The 19353-nt window shown below is 38.3% G+C and overlaps 2 protein-coding genes across 3 annotated transcripts; both read left to right on the plus strand.

The window, feature by feature from the left end:
- Positions 1-535: 535 nt before the first annotated feature.
- LOC117451869 (dynein regulatory complex subunit 4-like) lies at positions 536-6397 on the plus strand. The gene is made up of 6 exons (XM_071204282.1): positions 536-605; positions 705-782; positions 1831-2030; positions 3843-4034; positions 4958-5012; positions 6386-6397. The coding sequence occupies exons 1-4, from the start codon at positions 603-605 to the stop codon at positions 3868-3870; spliced, it is 309 nt and encodes a 102-aa protein (XP_071060383.1). The 5' UTR covers positions 536-602; the 3' UTR covers positions 3871-4034; positions 4958-5012; positions 6386-6397.
- Positions 6398-10841: 4444 nt separating this feature from the next.
- Positions 10842-18320, plus strand: LOC117453121 (dynein regulatory complex subunit 4-like). Of its 2 annotated transcripts, XM_071204283.1 has the most exons (7): positions 10842-10943; positions 11044-11121; positions 12167-12364; positions 14158-14349; positions 15281-15335; positions 16771-16977; positions 18276-18320. In XM_071204283.1, the coding sequence occupies exons 1-4, from the start codon at positions 10941-10943 to the stop codon at positions 14182-14184; spliced, it is 306 nt and encodes a 101-aa protein (XP_071060384.1). In that variant the 5' UTR covers positions 10842-10940; the 3' UTR covers positions 14185-14349; positions 15281-15335; positions 16771-16977; positions 18276-18320. The 2 variants fall into 2 exon arrangements, with proteins under 2 accessions (XP_071060384.1, XP_071060385.1); XM_071204284.1 differs by lacking the exons at positions 14158-14349; positions 15281-15335; positions 16771-16977; positions 18276-18320 and adding an exon at positions 13539-13568.
- Positions 18321-19353: the final 1033 nt, after the last annotated feature.

Here is a 19353-nt window from a genome sequence, read left to right on the forward strand (position 1 = left end):
CTGCCTGCCTGTCAGCCTTCCGTCTGTGCACAAACTGATCTCGTGCCCTCATTGGTCATGTGCGCGTTCATGTGTGTTGGAGGAGGGGCTCTGTGAGGAAGTCTGAAGGAAGGGGCAGATTTTTTTCGGCTGCGTATTTTCAAATTCTAGCGCACTCGAGCTGGTTTCTCCATTCTTACCCTACCTTTAAATGTATGGAAGGGAGAAATGAACCGTCAGAAGTAAAAAAAAAAAAAGGTAAATTAAAGAACATATAACATTTATAACTAACAGTATTGTATTATTATTATTAAATAGGTCATCACTTAAATGTTGCACTTGGAGAAAGGGACGTTTATTTGGATTTTCTTTATATACTAATGCTTTAACTATTATAAAATATAACAATGTGTAAGTTGATATCTTTAGCTAAGGCTATCTATTAACGGCTACTAACGGCTTTGTTTTATAGAAGGAGAGAGTCTTTAAAGAAATCAAAAAATAACGGAATATCTGGGTGATGGTTTCCATGGCAGTGCATCTTTTGAATCTGTTTATTCGGTTGGGTTCAGATTTTTCATTTCAACTGCTTATAGTTGTCTGTGTCTGTACAACATTTCACGATGGTGAGTACACGTGTCTGTTAATCTGTTTTTATCACAATAATGACGGAAATCTGCTTTATTTGGAGGTTTTATTTATGTTTTTTAATGTATTTTCCCAAGGCCGAAGGAGAACCAGAGATGCAAGGCAAAGCGGTCGAGGAGAACTCTCCTGCAAAGGCAGAGAAAAGCAAGGATGAGGTCAGAGCTGAGAGATTCATTAAGACCATTTAGCGTGGCGTGTGGTGCAGTGGGGCTGTGCGTTCGTGTTCGGATCAGGGTCACAGGTTCAAACCCCACTGCATGTCGTTGTGTCCCTGGGGAAGACACTTCACCCCAAATTGCTCCTGTGGGGATTGTCCACAGTATTGAGTATGTAAATCGCTTTGGATTAAAGCGTCTAACAAGTAACTTGTAATGTAATTTAGCGGACTGAGTCAATTTGCTAGCTTAGTAAACCCGGAAATGTTAAGTGCCCCAAAGTTTTTATGTTAGAAATGTATAGTACGGGTCTCCAGCACATAGGAACTGCCGGATGCTAACTTGCATATGTTAGGCAATTTGCACAGTTAGCATACATTGCGTTAATTAAAATAAATGGGATTATAGCCCAAGTGATTTGGATAGTATTGGAGTTGTGTTGGGGTTATTGGGGATGCTGAGACTGCATTTTCAGGACCTGCAGGTCACCCTTGAAAAGAGATCTTTTGATCTCAAGGGGCTTTCACCTGGTTAAATAAAGGCTAACAATACATAATGTCAGTTTTAACAGAAAGTGGCCATATATGTCTCAGTGGGCGGATTTTTACTACAATGGGTTGCGACCATTGGATAAAGAGAGCACACGATGAAAATGATTACCTCCACTTTGGACAATTCAAATGTTCTGGGTAAAAAAGCTTTTTTGAAGTATTGAAGGAGCTGGTAATGACATTAATAATAACCCTAACCCTAACCCAGTGTTAAAGCAGTGAGTTTGGACATAAGTAGTTTTATCGTTTTCATGTACACAATATGCCATCAGCATATCATATGTGTGATAAGCCCATTTAAGGCCAGTACTGTATGCTTTTCACTTGGACTCGGCAACAATGGACAAAGGTTTTAATTGCAGTATTTTGATTGATTACACTTCCCTACATTCGCCTAAATCTCCTGATTCTGCTGCATTCTAGACTACAGTGTAGGTTCCAGTGATTATGGAGACACTTGTCTGATTTGTATCGAAACAACCACCTTCTCCCTGCAGCTGTGGGAGACGTATGTGAGTCTCCAAGAGGAACTGAATCGAGCGGTCAAAGAGAAAGGGCCGTTTGAAAATGAGAGGAGCAGCCTCACAACGTCCTGGAACACCAGCAAGCAAAGACTGGAGGCCTCCAAGGCGAGGATGAGGGAAAAGCTCCGGGTAAAATCAAGAAGTCCAGGGGCAAACGACGCAAAGAAATTGAAGTAAGCATCTCACACACACACACACACACACACACACACACACACACACACACACACACACACCACACACACACACACACACACACACACACACACACCACACACACACACACACACACACACACACACACACACACAACACACACACACACACACACACACACGTTTTAAAGATAGGACCCATCCTGCTGTTTGTGGTTTTTCCATTTCCTGTAGTGTGTTCTATAGGTTTTTCTAAATGAAATGGTCCTGCAAAGGATAAAATCCATGTTTTCCCTCCAGAGGGAGTTTTCTATTTCTATCTAGCTTCTATTGGCTAGCGCTCCAACACATGGCAGGCTAAGGGGCGGGACATCTCTAAGCGGCTGACCAATCACAACAGAGCCGGCCAGCTACCAATCAGAGCAGACTGGGCTCTGGTTTTCAGACAGAGGGTGAAAAGAGGTGCAGGCAGCAGTATGAGAAGAATAAAGAGCTTTTCCAACATTAAAGCATGGAGACATGTAGAGACACTACATACTGATATACACCTGAACATCAGCAGGAGAGGACTCTTTAAAGTAGGAGACACTACATACTGATATACACCTGAACATCAGCAGGAGAGGACTCTTTAAAGTAGAGACACTACATACTGATATACACCTGAACATCAGCAGGAGGACTCTTTAAAGTAGAGACACTACATACTGATATACACCTGAACATCAGCAGGTGAGGACTCTTTAAAGTAGAGACACTACATACTGATATACACCTGAACATCAGCAGGAGAGGACTCTTTAAAGTAGAGACACTACACACTGATATACACCTGAAACATCAGCAGGAGAGGACTCTTTAAAGTAGAGACACTACATACTGATATACACCTGAACATCAGCAGGAGAGGACTCTTTAAAGTAGAGACACTACATACTGATATACCTGAACATCAGCAAGAGAGGACTCTTTAAAGTAGAGACACTACATACTGATATACACCTGAACATCAGCAGGAGAGGACTCTTTAAAATAGAGACACTACATACTGATATACACCTGAACATCAGCAGGAGAGGACTCTTTAAAGTAGAGACACTACATACTGATATACACCTGAACATCAGCAGGAGAGGACTCTTTAAAGTAGAGACCACTACATATGTGCTTAATATGTCCTTTTCAAAAGTTTAAAGTCAATACTTTTTCAGTTTCCCTTCCAGTAGTCCCGTCAACGGTGCAGAACGTAATGACACCAGATGCTATAAATTAGAATTAAACTCACATAATTGAAAAATAAAGTCGTGATCTTCGTCTATTTTCGCACACACCATAGTATAAAACCACCCGTGTTATTTTTGTTGCAAATAGTTTAAATTACCTCTTATCCCGTCATAAAGACACATTTTACCCCGAGGCAACAGGAAGTCACTTTTAAGGGCTCTTCAGGTTCATAGAGCAAAAATATATATATTATCGGTACCTTTTTTACTATCCTATACAAGTATGTCTATGCTCCCGTAGTGTAAGCATATATTCCTGCTACTAACTGCAGTATTTTGACTTTTTTAGAAACTTTTTTAGAACATTTAATTAATAATATTTCATATAATATTTCATTTTTAGTTGTTAATTCTCTATTCCACTTTTTAAGTATTTTTATTATAATTTCTGAACACACTGATGCTGTAACAAAAATGTTTCCCCAAATAAAGTATATATCTATCTATCTTGTAAACAGAAGCAAATTAGTTTTTTTGTAACGTTATGTGTTTGCAGTAAATGACTTGTTTCCACCCCCAATCAACCCAATTTGATCATTGATTGCAGGAGCGAAAGCGGAACCTGGAAGAATTAAAGACGGCTCAACAAGAAGAGCTCTGTGAGCTGAAGATGGCGGCAAAAAGTCAGATAAAGAAGGGGTGCTCAGAGGTGGAAATGCAGGAGAAGAAGTGCAGCCTGCAGGTGGAGAGAGCCGAGCAAGAAGTCAGCGCTAACATCCTGATGAGGAAGCTCGAGCTGGTAAGAACTCACAACGTACAGATCAAATATTGCTTTTATTTTCACACTTCCAACTACTAGTTACCTGAAAAAAGGGTTTTCAGTTACCTAATCTGAGTATCAATATGTAAAAGTAATCTGATTACTTTCTGTTGCTTTTGGATAACGTCAATTTCAAATGTAATGCAATGGAATATCAGATGAAAGGAATATAAGTGTATTATTAAAGAAGTAGTATTAAGATATTTAGGATCAGAAATGATAGGAAAACCATGAAGCATACTCAGGCAGTAGCTTACACACCAACACATGAGCACATACTACAGTTTAAAAAAGCAGACATAAAGACAGAGCTGACAGAAAATGCTCCGTTTAAGTTTAACACACACACAGTTAAGCTCACACACACTATTTTATGAACGTATAGGTTCACCTGCTGAATTAAAAACAGAACAAAGGAAGCAAAGAAAGAGAAAACCATAAAGCAGATTCAGGCAGTAGAAGTATTCACACTTAAAGTATTATCCTACAGCTAACAGAGAAGAGATAACATCTGATGCTTTTACAACACACACTATATTATTTTTTTGATACTAACATTGCTAGCAATCCCCCTTTCTTCCTTTAAAGAGGAAGCTTTTAATATGTTTTCCAATTGATTCAAACCACTCTTATATGTTGGTATAGATTGAATATCATTCCTGACTTGTAAATACCAGAAGAATTGTGCTTAATCAATCAATCAAAGTGTATTTTTATACAACCCAATATCACACATTTTAGATTTGTCTCAGGGGCTTTACAGTTTGTACAAAATATGAAAACAACCCCCTCTGTCCTTAGATCCTCACATGGGGACACGGAAAAGTAAATTCAGTCCTAAGTTTTCAAAATGATATTTTCTAAACGCTGATTCTTTGTTTTATATATTTCGTTACCAACAGGAACATCAGGAGAAAATAAAGGAACTACATGTGAGACATGAAGAGCGAGTCAAAGGTAAATAAACGTGTGTCCCTTTTTAAAAAAGACAACATATCCTACTGATGATCAGGTATATCAGTATGTAGTGTCTCTACTTTAAAGAGTCCTCTCCTGCTGATGTTCAAGTGTATATCAGTGTGTAGTGTCTCTTACTTTAAAGAGTCCTCTCCTGCTTATGTGTTCAGGTGTATATCAGTATGTAGTGTCTCTACTTTAAAGAGTCCTCTCCTGCTGATGTTCAGGTGTATATCAGTATGTAGCGTCTCTACTTTAAAGAGTCCTCTCCTGCTGATGTTCAGGTGTATATCAGTATGTAGTGTCTCTACTTTAAAGAGTCCTCTCCTGCTGATGTTCAGGTGTACATCAGTATGTAGTGTCTCTACTTTAAAGAGTCCTCTCCTGGCTGATGTTCAGGTGTATATCAGTGTGTAGTGTCTCTACTTTAAAGAGTCCTCTCCTGCTGATGTTCAGGTGTATATCAGTATGTAGTGTCTCTACTTTAAAGAGTCCTCTCCTGCTGATGTTCAGGGTATATCAGTATGTAGTGTCTCTACTTTTAAAGAGTCCTCTCCTGCTGATGTTCAGGTGTATATCAGTATGTCGTGGCGCTACTTTAAAGAGTCCTCTCATGCTGATGTTCAGGTGTAATCAGTATGTAGCGTCTCTACTTTAAAGAGTCCTCTCCTGCTGATGTTCAGGTCAGGGTTTCCGTTAGCTGGTAATTACCGGTTTTTAGCTGGTAACATTTATTAAAAACCGGTAAATTCAAAACCTGACGGTCAACATGTCTGGTAATAATTAGGGAGGCTCCGATCGATCGGCCGCCGGTCATTATCGGCATGAGCATATCCGCTCATAGTCCGGTAATTACCTGCTAACGGAAACTCTGCTACACAACTATTATTATTATTGAAATATGACCGGTAAGTTTCAAATTAGTCCGGTAAAATAAATTTTGCCCGGACATTTGACCGGCGAGAAAAAATCCTAGCGGAAACCCTGGTCCAAACTACGGCCCGGTGGCCAACTGCGGCCCGCGGACCATTTTCAATCGGCCCTCACTCAGCAAATTAAAAAAAGTATAATGACTTGAGTATAATAAACTTCTGCTTGTCTTATATTGTACTTCTTAAATATATTATGTTGAAATATATTACACAGTATTCATGTGTTAATTCAGTCAATTCAAGTATTTTCAAGTATCAGCATAATTTACCCACATTGGATTGACTTTTCCAACTTATCACAGAACTTATGAGGCAATATACCCCGAGTGAGTACCCAGCCCTTTGTATATTGTTCTGGATGTGGTCCTCGGTGAAAAAAGTTTGGACACCCCTGCTGTACATGTTCCAGCTGCGGGACTAATAAAGGTTTTCTGATTCCAGACAGAACGGTTTTGGGCTTCACCTCCTTCATAGCGCGTCTGGGCGTCTCCATCTCTCCGCTCATCATCATGCTGCTGGAGGACGTGTGGCACCTCCTCCCTGCGGTCACTTATTGTGCCGTGGCGGTGGGATCTGGTTTAGTGGCGTCTCTTCTTCCTGAAACTCTGAACACCTGTCTGCCAGAGTGCATCGAGGACATTGAGAAACCCAGGTGAAGAGAACAAGAAGATAATCATTCATATATAAGCTAATGTAAACCCTTTGACACCTCACTATACTGCACAGCTAAAGAGTAACCCAGTCCAGTTGGCTCACCTGCAAAGCCAAGGGGGGTTATGGGTAATCTCAGCACATTCAGTGGTGGCATTTAATGAAGTACATTTACCAGAAGAGGGAGAAGTACTCAGATCTTGTACTTGAGTGAAAGTAAAAGTACTCAGATCTTGTACTTAATTGAAAGTAGAAGTATTCAGATCGTGTTCTTGAGTGAAAGTAGAAGTACTCAGATCTTGTACTTGAGTAAAAGTAGAAGTACTCAGATCTTGTACTTGAGTGAAAGTAGAAGTACTCAGATCTTGTACTTGAGTAAAAGTAGAAGTACTCAGATCTTGTACTTAATTGAAAGTAGAAGTACTCAGATCTTGTACTTGAGTAAAAGTAGAAGTACTCAGATCTTGTACTTAATTGAAAGTAGAAGTACTCAGATCTTGTACTTAATTGAAAGTAGAAGTACCAGAGTGTAGGAATACTCTGTTACAGTAAAAGTCCTGCATTCAAAATGTTCCTCAAGTGAAATTAGAAAAGTATTATCATCAAAATATAGTGAAAGTAGCGACAGTAAAAGTAGTGGAACTAAAGTCTGATTTAAGACTTGATCTTTAGAATAAATTAAATCTTAACGAGGTCGAAGAAGATCTTAATCGAGGCCCATTTTTAGATTGTTTTAGATATTTATATGTAGGTCTTGTAATTAAATGGGGCTCTCAGTTCTCTGATAGGATACAGTTCAAAGTCCGGAAGAAGAACGTATCGGAAACTAGTTTGTTTAAGACAGTGACATTCAAATATTTGTTGATGTCTCACATGTAAATTAACTAGTGAATAAACATATAATGACTGTAATTATAAGTAAAAAATATCCAACATCAGTATACAAAGCAAATCAAGTTATCTCCATCTTTACCAGCTGTGTTATAAACCAGTACTTTAACATTTATATATGATTCTGAAAGAAAAGCATAGCAAGTACTTTTGGTGCTAAAGTATATTTTGATGTACAAACTTCTATAGCTAGATTTTGAATGCATGCATGAGTATTTTTACAATTTAGTGGTGCTACTTATACTGAAGTAACACATGGGTACTTCCTACATTGCACAGTTTGTAACATCCTAACTTTTTGACATGTCTTAATCTTTTGCAGGTATCCTGAAATAACTGTTATGTCCCCCCTGAAATCTGCAATCCATAAATGATTGTATAATTAATTTATATGTTATCTATATTGCAGTAAACGATCAAGAGACAAACCAGCAGAGTCTGAAGTTGAAGCCAACACGGATCTGCTGTCCTTCAAGCGGCCAGCAGGGGGCATCTCAGCAACAAGAAGCCATTGTGGAGAAGTCTTATGAGAAGATTACCGGCTTCTTACTTGTTTATTAACGCTGTAACATTTTCCTAATTAGGTTATGGTGCCAAATGCTATGTTGTAGTCTTCTTTAATATATAATGATGTTCATTTTGTAAATCAAAGTACAATTTAGAGTCAAATAGCCGATAAAAGAGGATGTGCTTTCGGGAATTGTCTGTGTTTTTCCCCTCTAACTTTAACCGGATGTGTTTTTAGATTTTAAAATGTACTTTGGATGTATACAATATCTTGTACTTATCTTCACCTGCGTGCAAAACACAACAGGGGCTTCAAAGAGCAGTATATTGGAGAAGCTAGCTTCATTATGCCTGTCGACAGTAGTTTAGTTTCACGGTTTTATGATTATTGATCAGTTGATGTGATATGCACTGTTTTGTAACAATCATATTGATAAACTAGCTAAAAATCTTCAGGATTGAACATAATTTAAAGCTGTACTGTATACATTGGATATACTGTATGGATAAAAGTCGGACAATTGAAGAAAAATAAGTGTAAAGTACTTGTAGGCAATAAAATTGTACCAAATGAGAACACGAATTGGAGTTTAATTGGAGTTGTGATGGTTGTGTACATGATCCCTTCTTTCTTGAAAGCTATGCAGTATACTACAATGATTACTTTAAAGCTAAAAGGTCAACAACAACAGTAAAGAGTCTGTGTAATAGACAATACACAAAAAGATTCCCACCAATTTATTCTGATAAGAATAGCAATTATTAAACCAATTGAAAGGAATTGGCTTAAAGATAATATCTTAATCAACTCACAATGGACAAACCTAGTAATTTAAAGGTGGGGTAGGTAATTCACTTCAGAAACACTTAACATCCCGAGAGCAATGGATATCTTAAATGCTTTGACAATAAATACATCAAATAGTTCACCTCTGGAAGCCGTGGCGCTGTAAAAAGCACGACCAATCATCTGAGCCGGCTAAAGTAACTGGATGGCCTGCCTGCCTGTCAGCCTTCCGTCTGTGCACAACTTATCTCGTGCCCTCATTGGTCATGTGCGCGTTCGTGTGTGTTGGAGGAGGGGCTCTGTGAGGAAGTCTGAAGGAAGGGGCAGATTTTTTTCGGCTGCGTATTTCAAATTCTAGCGCACTCGAGCTGGTTTCTCCATTCTTACCCTACCTTTAAATGTATGGAAGGGAGAAATGAACCGTCAGAAGTAAAAACAAAAAATGGTAAATTAAAGAACTATAACATTTATAACTAACAGTATTGTATTATTATTAAATAGGTCATCACTTAAATGTTGCACTTGGAGAAAGGGAAGTTTATTTGGATTTTCTTTTATACTAATGCTTTAACTATTATAAATATAACAATGTGTAAGTTGATATCTTTAGCTAAGGCTATCTATTAACGGCTACTAACGGCTTTGTTTTTAGAAGGAGAGAGTCTTTAAAGAAATCAAAAATAACGGAATATCTGGTGATGGTTTCCATGGCAGTGCATCTTTTGAATCTGTTATTCGGTTTGGGTTCAGATTTTTCATTTCAACTGCTTAAAGTTGTCTGTGTCTGTACAACATTTCACGATGGTGAGTACACGTGTCTGTTAATCTGTTTTATCACAATAATGACGGAAATCTGCTTTATTTGGAGGTTTTATTTATGTTTTTTTAATGTATTTTCCCAAGGCCGAAGGAGAACCAGAGATGCAAGGCAAAGCGGTCGAGGAGAACTCTCCTGCAAAGGCAGAGATATGCACTGTTTTGTAACAATCATATTGATAAACTAGCTAAAAATACTTCAGGATTGAACATAATTTAAAGCTGTACTGTATACATTGGATATACTGTATGGATAAAAGTCGGACAATTGAAGAAAAATAAGTGTAAATGTACTTGTAGGCAATAAAATTGTACCAAATGAGAACACGAATTGGAGTTTAATTGGAGTTGTGATGGTTGTGTACATGATCCCTTCTTTCTTGAAAGCTATGTAGTATACTACAATGATTATTTAAAGCTAAAAGGTCAACAACAACAGTAAAGAGTCTGTGTAATAGACAATACACAAAAAGATTCCCACCAATTTATTCTGATAAGAATAGCAATTATTAAACCAATTGAAAGGAATTGGCTTAAAGATAATATCTTAATCAACTCACAATGGACAAACCTAGTAATTTAAAGGTGGGGTAGGTAATTCACTTCAGAAACACTTAACATCCCGAGAGCAATGGATATCTTAAATGCTTTGACAATAAATACATACAAATAGTTCACCTCTGGAAGCCGTGGCGCTGTAAAAAGCACGACCAATCATCTGAGCCGGCTAAAGTAACTGGATGGCCTGCCTGCCTGTCAGCCTTCCGTCTGTGCACAAACTGATCTCGTGCCCTCATTGGTCATGTGCGCGTTCATGTGTGTTGGAGGAGGGGCTCTGTGAGGAAGTCTGAAGGAAGGGGCAGATTTTTTTCGGCTGCGTATTTTCAAATTCTAGCGCACTCGAGCTGGTTTCTCCATTCTTACCCTACCTTTAAATGTATGGAAGGGAGAAATGAACCGTCAGAAGTAAAAAAAAAAAAGGTAAATTAAAGAACATATAACATTTATAACTAACAGTATTGTATTATTATTATTAAATAGGTCATCACTTAAATGTTGCACTTGGAGAAAGGGACGTTTATTTGGATTTTCTTTTATATACTAATGCTTTAACTATTATAAATATAACAATGTGTAAGTTGATATCTTTAGCTAAGGCTATCTATTAACGGCTACTAACGGCTTTGTTTTATAGAAGGAGAGAGTCTTTAAAGAAATCAAAAAATAACGGAATATCTGGTGATGGTTTCCATGGCAGTGCATCTTTTGAATCTGTTATTCGGTTGGGTTCAGATTTTTCATTTCAACTGCTTATAGTTGTCTGTGTCTGTACAACATTTCACGATGGTGAGTACACGTGTCTGTTAATCTGTTTTTATCACAATAATGACGGAAATCTGCTTTATTTGGAGGTTTTATTTATGTTTTTTTAATGTATTTTCCCAAGGCCGAAGGAGAACCAGAGATGCAAGGCAAAGCGGTCGAGGAGAACTCTCCTGCAAAGGCAGAGAAAAGCAAGGATGAGGTCAGAGCTGAGAGATTCATTAAGACCATTTAGCGTGGCGTGTGGTGCAGTGGGCTGTGCGTTCGTGTTCGGATCAGGGTCACAGGTTCAAACCCCACTGCATGTCGTTGTGTCCCTGGGGAAGACACTTCACCCCAAATTGCTCCTGTGGGGATTGTCCACAGTATTGAGTATGTAAATCGCTTTGGATTAAAGCGTCTAACAAGTAACTTGTAATGTAATTTAGCGACTGAGTCAATTTGCTAGCTTAGTAAACCCGGAAATGTTAAGTGCCCCAAAGTTTTTATGTTAGAAATGTATAGTACGGGTCTCCAGCACATAGGAACTGCCGGATGCTAACTTGCATATGTTAGGCAATTTGCACAGTTAGCATACATTGCGTTAATTAAAATAAATGGGATTATAGCCCAAGTGATTTGGATAGTATTGGAGTTGTGTTGGGGTTATTGGGGATGCTGAGACTGCATTTTCAGGACCTGCAGGTCACCCTTGAAAAAGAGATCTTTTGATCTCAAGGGGCTTTCACCTGGTTAAATAAAGGCTAACAATACATAATGTCAGTTTTAACAGAAAGTGGCCATATATGTCTCAGTGGGCGGATTTTTACTACAATGGGTTGCGACCATTGGATAAAGAGAGCACACGATGAAAATGATTACCTCCACTTTGGACAATTCAAATGTTCTGGGTAAAAAAGCTTTTTTGAAGTATTGAAGGAGCTGGTAATGACATTAATAATAACCCTAACCCTAACCCAGTGTTAAAGCAGTGAGTTTGGACATAAGTAGTTTTATCGTTTTCATGTACACATATGCCATCAGCATATCATTGTGTGATAAGCCCATTTAAGGCCAGTACTGTATGCTTTTCACTTGGACTCGGCAACAATGGACAAAGGTTTTAATTGCAGTATTTTGATTGATTACACTTCCCTACATTCGCCTAAATCTCCTGATTCTGCTGCATTCTAGACTACAGTGTAGGTTCCAGTGATTATGGAGACACTTGTCTGATTTGTATCGAAACAACCACCTTCTCCCTGCAGCTGTGGGAGACGTATGTGAGTCTCCAAGAGGAACTGAATCGAGCGGTCAAAGAGAAAGGGCCGTTTGAAAATGAGAGGAGCAGCCTCACAACGTCCTGGAACACCAGCAAGCAAAGACTGGAGGCCTCCAAGGCGAGGATGAGGGAAAAGCTCCGGGTAAATCAAGAAGTCCAGGGGCAACGACGCAAAGAAATTGAAGTAAGCATCTCACACACACACACACACACACACACACACACACACACACACACACACACACACACACACACACCACACACACACACACACACACACACACACACACACACACACACACACACACACACACACACACACACACACACACACACACACGTTTTAAAGATAGGACCCATCCTGCTGTTTGTGGTTTTCCATTTCCTGTAGTGTGTTCTATAGGTTTTTCTAAATGTAAATGGTCTGCAAAGGATAAAATCCATGTTTTCCCCCAGAGGGAGTTTCTATTTCTATCTAGCTTCTATTGGCTAGCGCTCCAACACATTGCAGGCTAAGGGGCGGGACATCTCTAAGCGGCTGACCAATCACAACAGAGCCGGCCAGCTAACCAATCAGAGCAGACTGGGCTCTGGTTTCAGACAGAGGGTGAAAAGAGGTGCAGCAGCAGTATGAGAAGAATAAAGAGCTTTTCCAACATTAAAGCATGGAGACATGTAGAGACACTACATACTGATATACACCTGAACATCAGCAGGAGAGGACTCTTTAAAGTAGAGACACTACATACTGATATACACCTGAACATCAGCAGGAGAGGACTCTTTAAAGTAGAGACACTACATACTGATATACACCTGAACATCAGCAGGAGAGGACTCTTTAAAGTAGAGACACTACATACTGATATACACCTGAACATCAGCAGAGGACTCTTTAAAGTAGAGACACTACATACTGATATACACCTGAACATCAGCAGGAGAGGACTCTTTAAAGTAGAGACACTACATACTGATATACACCTGAACATCAGCAGGAGAGGACTCTTTAAAGTAGAGACACTACATACTGATATACACCTGAACATCAGCAGGAGAGGACTCTTTAAAGTAGAGACACTACATACTGATATACCTGAACATCAGCAGAGAGGACTCTTTAAAGTAGAGACACTACATACTGATATACACTGAACATCAGCAGGAGAGGACTCTTTAAATAGAGACACTACATACTGATATACACCTGAACATCAGCAGGAGAGGACTCTTTAAAGTAGAGACACTACATACTGATATACACCTGAACATCAGCAGGAGAGGACTCTTTAAAGTAGAGACACTACATATGTGCTTAATATGTCCTTTTCAAAAGTTTAAAGTCAATACTTTTTCAGTTTCCCTTCCAGTAGTCCCGTCAACGGTGCAGAACGTAATGACACCAGATGCTATAAATTAGAATTAAACTCACATAATTGAAAAATAAAGTCGTGATCTTCGTCTATTTTCGCACACACCATAGTATAAAACCACCCGTGTTATTTTTGTTGCAAATAGTTTAAATTACCTCTTATCCCGTCATAAAGACACATTTTACCCCGAGGCAACAGGAAGTCACTTTTAAGGGCTCTTCAGGTTCATAGAGCAAAATATATATATTATCGGTACCTTTTTTACTATCCTATACAAGTATGTCTATGCTCCCGTAGTGTAAGCATATATTCCTGCTACTAACTGCAGTATTTTGACTTTTTTAGAAACTTTTTAGAACATTTAATTAATAATATTTCATATAATATTTCATTTTTAGTTGTTAATTCTCTATTCCACTTTTTAAGTATTTTTATTATAATTTCTGAACACACTGATGCTGTGTAACAAAAATGTTTCCCCAAATAAAGTATATATCTATCTATCTTGTAAACAGAAGCAAATTAGTTTTTTTGTAACGTTATGTGTTTGCAGTAAATGACTTGTTTCCACCCCCAATCAACCCAATTTGATCATTGATTGCAGGAGCGAAAGCGGAACCTGGAAGAATAAAGACGGCTCAACAAGAAGAGCTCTGTGAGCTGAAGATGGCGGCAAAAAGTCAGATAAAGAAGGGGTGCTCAGAGGTGGAAATGCAGGAGAAGAAGTGCAGCCTGCAGGTGGAGAGAGCCGAGCAGACAGTCATGCGCTAACATCCTGATGAGGAAGCTCGAGCTGGTAAGAACTCACAACGTACAGATCAAATATTGCTTTTATTTTCACACTTCCAACTACTAGTTACCTGAAAAAAGGGTTTGTTTTCAGTTACCTAATCTGAGTATCAATATGTAAAAGTAATCTGATTACTTTCTGTTGCTTTTGGATAAGTCAATTTCAAATGTAATGCAATGGAATATCAGATGAAAGGATATAAGTGTATTATTAAAGAAGTAGTATTAAGATATTTAGGATCAGAAATGATGGAAAACCATTGAAGCATACTCAGGCAGTAGCTTACACCACCAACACATGAGCACATACTACAGTTTAAAAAAGCAGACATAAAGACAGAGCTGACAGAAAATGCCTCCGTTTTAAGTTTAACACACACACAGTTAAGCTCACACACACTAATTTTATGAACGTATAGGTTCACCTGCTGAATTAAAAACAGAACAAAGGAAGCAAAGAAAGAGAAAACCATAAGCAGATTCAGGCAGTAGAAGTATTCACACTTAAAGTATTATCCTACAGCTAACAGAGAAGAGATAACATCTGATGCTTTTACAACACACACTATATTATTTTTTTGATACTAACATTGCTAGCAATCCCCCTTTCTTCCTTTAAAGAGGAAGCTTTTAATATGTTTTCCAATTGATTCAAAACCACTCTTATATGTTGGTATAGATTGAATATCATTCCTGACTTGTAAATACCAGAAGAATTGTGCTTAATCAATCAATCAAAGTGTATTTTTTATACAACCCAATATCACACATTTTAGATTTGTCTCAGGGGGCTTTACAGTTTGTACAAAATATGAAAACAAACCCCCTCTGTCCTTAGATCCTCACATGGGGACACGGAAAAGTAAATTCAGTCCTAAGTTTTCAAAATGATATTTTCTAAACGCTGATTCTTTGTTTTATATATTCGTTACCAACAGGAACATCAGGAGAAAATAAAGGAACTACATGTGAGACATGAAGAGCGAGTCAAAGGTAAATAAACGTGTGTCCCTTTTTAAAAAAGACAACATATCCTACTGATGATCAGGTATATCAGTATGTAGTGTCTCTACTTTAAAGAGTCCTCTCCTGCTGATGTTCAAGTGTATATCAGTGTGTAGTGTCTCTACTTTAAAGAGTCCTCCTCCTGCTGATGTTCAGGTGTATATCAGTATGTAGTGTCTCTACTTTAAAGAGTCCTCTCCTGCTGATGTTCAGGTGTATATCAGTATGTAGCGTCTCTACTTTAAAGAGTCCTCTCCTGCTGATGTTCAGGTGTATAATCAGTATGTTAGTGTCTCTACTTTAAAGAGTCCTCTCCTGCTGATGTTCAGGGTACATCAGTATGTAGTGTCTCTACTTTAAAGAGTCCTCTCCTGCTGATGTTCAGGTGTATATCAGTGTGTAGTGTCTCTACTTTAAAGAGTCCTCTCCTGCTGATAGTTCAGGTGTATATCAGTATGTAGTGTCTCTACTTTAAAGAGTCCTCTCCTGCTGATGTTCATGTGTATATCAGTATGTAGTGTCTCTACTTTAAAGAGTCCTCTCCTGCTGATGTTCAGGTGTATATCAGTATGTAGTGTCTCTACTTTAAAGAGTCCTCTCCTGCTGATGTTCAGGTGTATATCAGTATGTAGCGTCTCTACTTTAAAGAGTCCTCTCCTGCTGATGTTCAGGTGTATATCAGTATGTAGCGTCTCTACTTTAAAGAGTCCTCTCCCTGCTGATGTTCAGGTCAGGGTTTCCGTTAGCTGGTAATTACCGGTTTTTAGCTGGTAACATTTATTAAAAACCGGTAAATTCAAAACCTGACGGTCAACATGTCTGGTAATAATTAGGGAGGCTCCGATCGATCGGCGCCGGTCATTATCGGCTATGAGACATATCCGCTCATAGTCCGGTAATTACCTGCTAACGGAAACTCTGCTACACAACCTATTATTATTATTGAAATATGACCGGTAAGTTTCAAATTAGTCCGGTAAAATAAATTTTGCCCGGACATTTGACCGGCGAGAAAAAATCCTAGCGGAAACCCTGGTCCAAACTACGGCCCGGTGGCCAACTGCGGCCCGCGGACCATTTTCAATCGGCCCCCTCACTCAGCAAATTAAAAAAAGTATAATGACTGAGTATAATAAACTTCTGCTTGTCTTATATTGTAATTCTTAAATATATTATGTTGAAATATATTACACAGTATTCATGTGTTAATTCAGTCAATTCAAGTATTTTCAAGTATCAAGCATAATTTACCCACATTGGATTGACTTTTCCAACTTATCACAGAACTTATGAGGCAATATACCCCGAGTGAGTACCCAGCCCTTTGTATATTGTTCTGGATGTGGTCCTCGGTGGAAAAAGTTTGGACACCCCTGCTGTACATGTTCCAGCTGCGGGACTAATAAAGGTTTTCTGATTCCAGACAGAACGGTTTGGGCTTCACCTCCTTCATAGCGCGTCTGGGCGTCTCCATCTCTCCGCTCATCATGCTGCTGGAGGACGTGTGGCACCTCCTCCCTGCGGTCACTTATTGTGCCGTGGCGGTGGGATCTGGTTTAGTGGCGTCTCTTCTTCCTGAAACTCTGAACACCTGTCTGCCAGAGTGCATCGAGGACATTGAGAAACCCAGGTGAAGAGAACAAGAAGATATCATTCATATATAAGCTAATGTAAACCCTTTGACACCTCACTATACTGCACAGCTAAAGAGTAACCCAGTCCAGTTGGCTCACCTGCAAGCCAAGGGGGGTTATGGGTAATCTCAGCACATTCAGTGGTGGCATTTAATGAAGTACATTTACCAGAAGAGGGAGAAGTACTCAGATCTTGTACTTGAGTGAAAGTAAAAGTACTCAGATCTTGTACTTAATTGAAAGTAGAAGTATTCAGATCGTGTTCTTGAGTGAAAGTAGAAGTACTCAGATCTTGTACTTGAGTAAAAGTAGAAGTACTCAGATCTTGTACTTGAGTGAAAGTAAAAGTACTCAGATCTTGTACTTGAGTAAAAGTAGAAGTACTCAGATCTTGTACTTAATTGAAAGTAGAAGTACTCAGATCTTGTACTTGAGTAAAAGTAGAAAGTACTCAGATCTTGTACTTAATTGAAAGTAGAAGTACTCAGATCTTGTACTTAATTGAAAGTAGAAGTACCAGAGTGTAGGAATACTCTGTTACAGTAAAAGTCCCTGCATTCAAAATGTTCCTCAAGTGAAATTAGAAAGTATTATCATCAAAATATAGTGAAAGTAGCGACAGTAAAAGTAGTGGAACTAAAGCTGATTTAAGACTTGATCTTTAGAATAAAATTAATCTTAACGAGGTCGAAGAAGATCTTAATCGAGGCCCATTTTTTAGATTGTTTAGATATTTATATGTAGGTCTTGTAATTAAATGGGGCTCTCAGTTCTCTGATAGGATACAGTTCAAAGTCCGGAAGAAGAACGTATCGGAAACTAGTTTGTTTAAGACAGTGACATTCAAATATTTGTTGATGTCTCACATGTAAATTAACTAGTGAATAAACATATAATGACTGTAATTATAAGTAAAAAATATCCAACATCAGTATACAAGCAAATCAAGTTATCTCCACTTTACCAGCTGTGTTATAAAACCAGTACTTTAACATTTATATATGATTCTGAAAGAAAAGCATAGCAAGTACTTTTGGTGCTAAAGTATATTTTGATGTACAAACTTCTATAGCTAGATTTTGAATGCATGCATGAGGATTTTTACAATTTAGTGGTGCTACTTATACTGAAGTAACACATGGGTACTTCATACATTGCACAGTTTGTAACATCCTAAACTTTTTTGACATGTCTTAATCTTTTGCAGGTAGCCTGAAATAACTGTTATGTCCCCCCTGAAATCTGCAATCCATAAATGATTGTATAATTACTTTATATGTTATCTATATTGCAGTAAACGATCAAGAGACAAACCAGCAGAGTCTGAAGTTGAAGCCACACGGATCTGCTGTCCTTCAAGCGGCCAGCAGGGGGCATCTCAGCAACAAGAAGCCATTGTGGAGAAGTCTTATGAGAAGATTACCGGCTTCTTACTTGTTTTATTAACGCTGTGTAACATTTTCCTAATTAGTTATGGTGCCAAATGCTATGTTGTAGCTCTCTGTAATATATAATGATGGTCATTTTGTAAATCAAAGTACAATTTAGAGTCAAATAGCCGATAAAAGAGGATGTGCTTTCGGGAATTGTCTGTGTTTTTTCCCCTCTAACTTTAACCGGATGTGTTTTTAGATTTTAAATGTACTTTGGATGTAACAATATCTTGTACTTATCTTCACCTGCGTGCAAAAACAAACAGGGGCTTCAAAGAGCAGTATATTGGAGAAGCTAGCTTCATTATGCCTGTCGACAGTAGTTTAGTTTCACGGTTTTTATGATTATTGATCAGTTGATGTGATATGCACTGTTTTTGTAACAATCATATTGATAAACTAGCTAAAAATACTTCAGGATTTGAACATAATTTAAAGCTGTACTGTATACATTGGATATACTGTATGGATAAAAGTCGGACAATTGAAGAAAATAAGTGTAAATGTACTTGTAGGCAATAAAATTGTACCAAATGAGAACACGAATTGGAGTTTAATTGGAGTTGTGATGGTTGTGTACATGATCCCTTCTTTCTTGAAAGCTATGTAGTATACTACAATGATTATTTTAAAGCTAAAAGGTCAACAACAACAGTAAAGAGTCTGTGTAATAGACAATACACAAAAAGATTCCCACCAATTTATTCTGATAAGAATAGCAATTATTAAACCAATTGAAAGGAATTGGCTTAAAGATAATATCTTAATCAACTCACAATGGACAAACCTAGTAATTTAAAGGTGGGGTAGGTAATTCACTTCAGAAACACTTAACATCCCGAGAGCAATGGATATCTTAAATGCTTTGACAATAAATACATACAAATAGTTCACCTCTGGAAGCCGTGGCGCTGTAAAAAGCACGACCAATCATCTGAG

The sequence above is a fragment of the Pseudochaenichthys georgianus genome, chromosome 9 (assembly GCF_902827115.2).
Source record: "Pseudochaenichthys georgianus chromosome 9, fPseGeo1.2, whole genome shotgun sequence".
NCBI lineage: Eukaryota > Metazoa > Chordata > Actinopteri > Perciformes > Channichthyidae > Pseudochaenichthys > Pseudochaenichthys georgianus.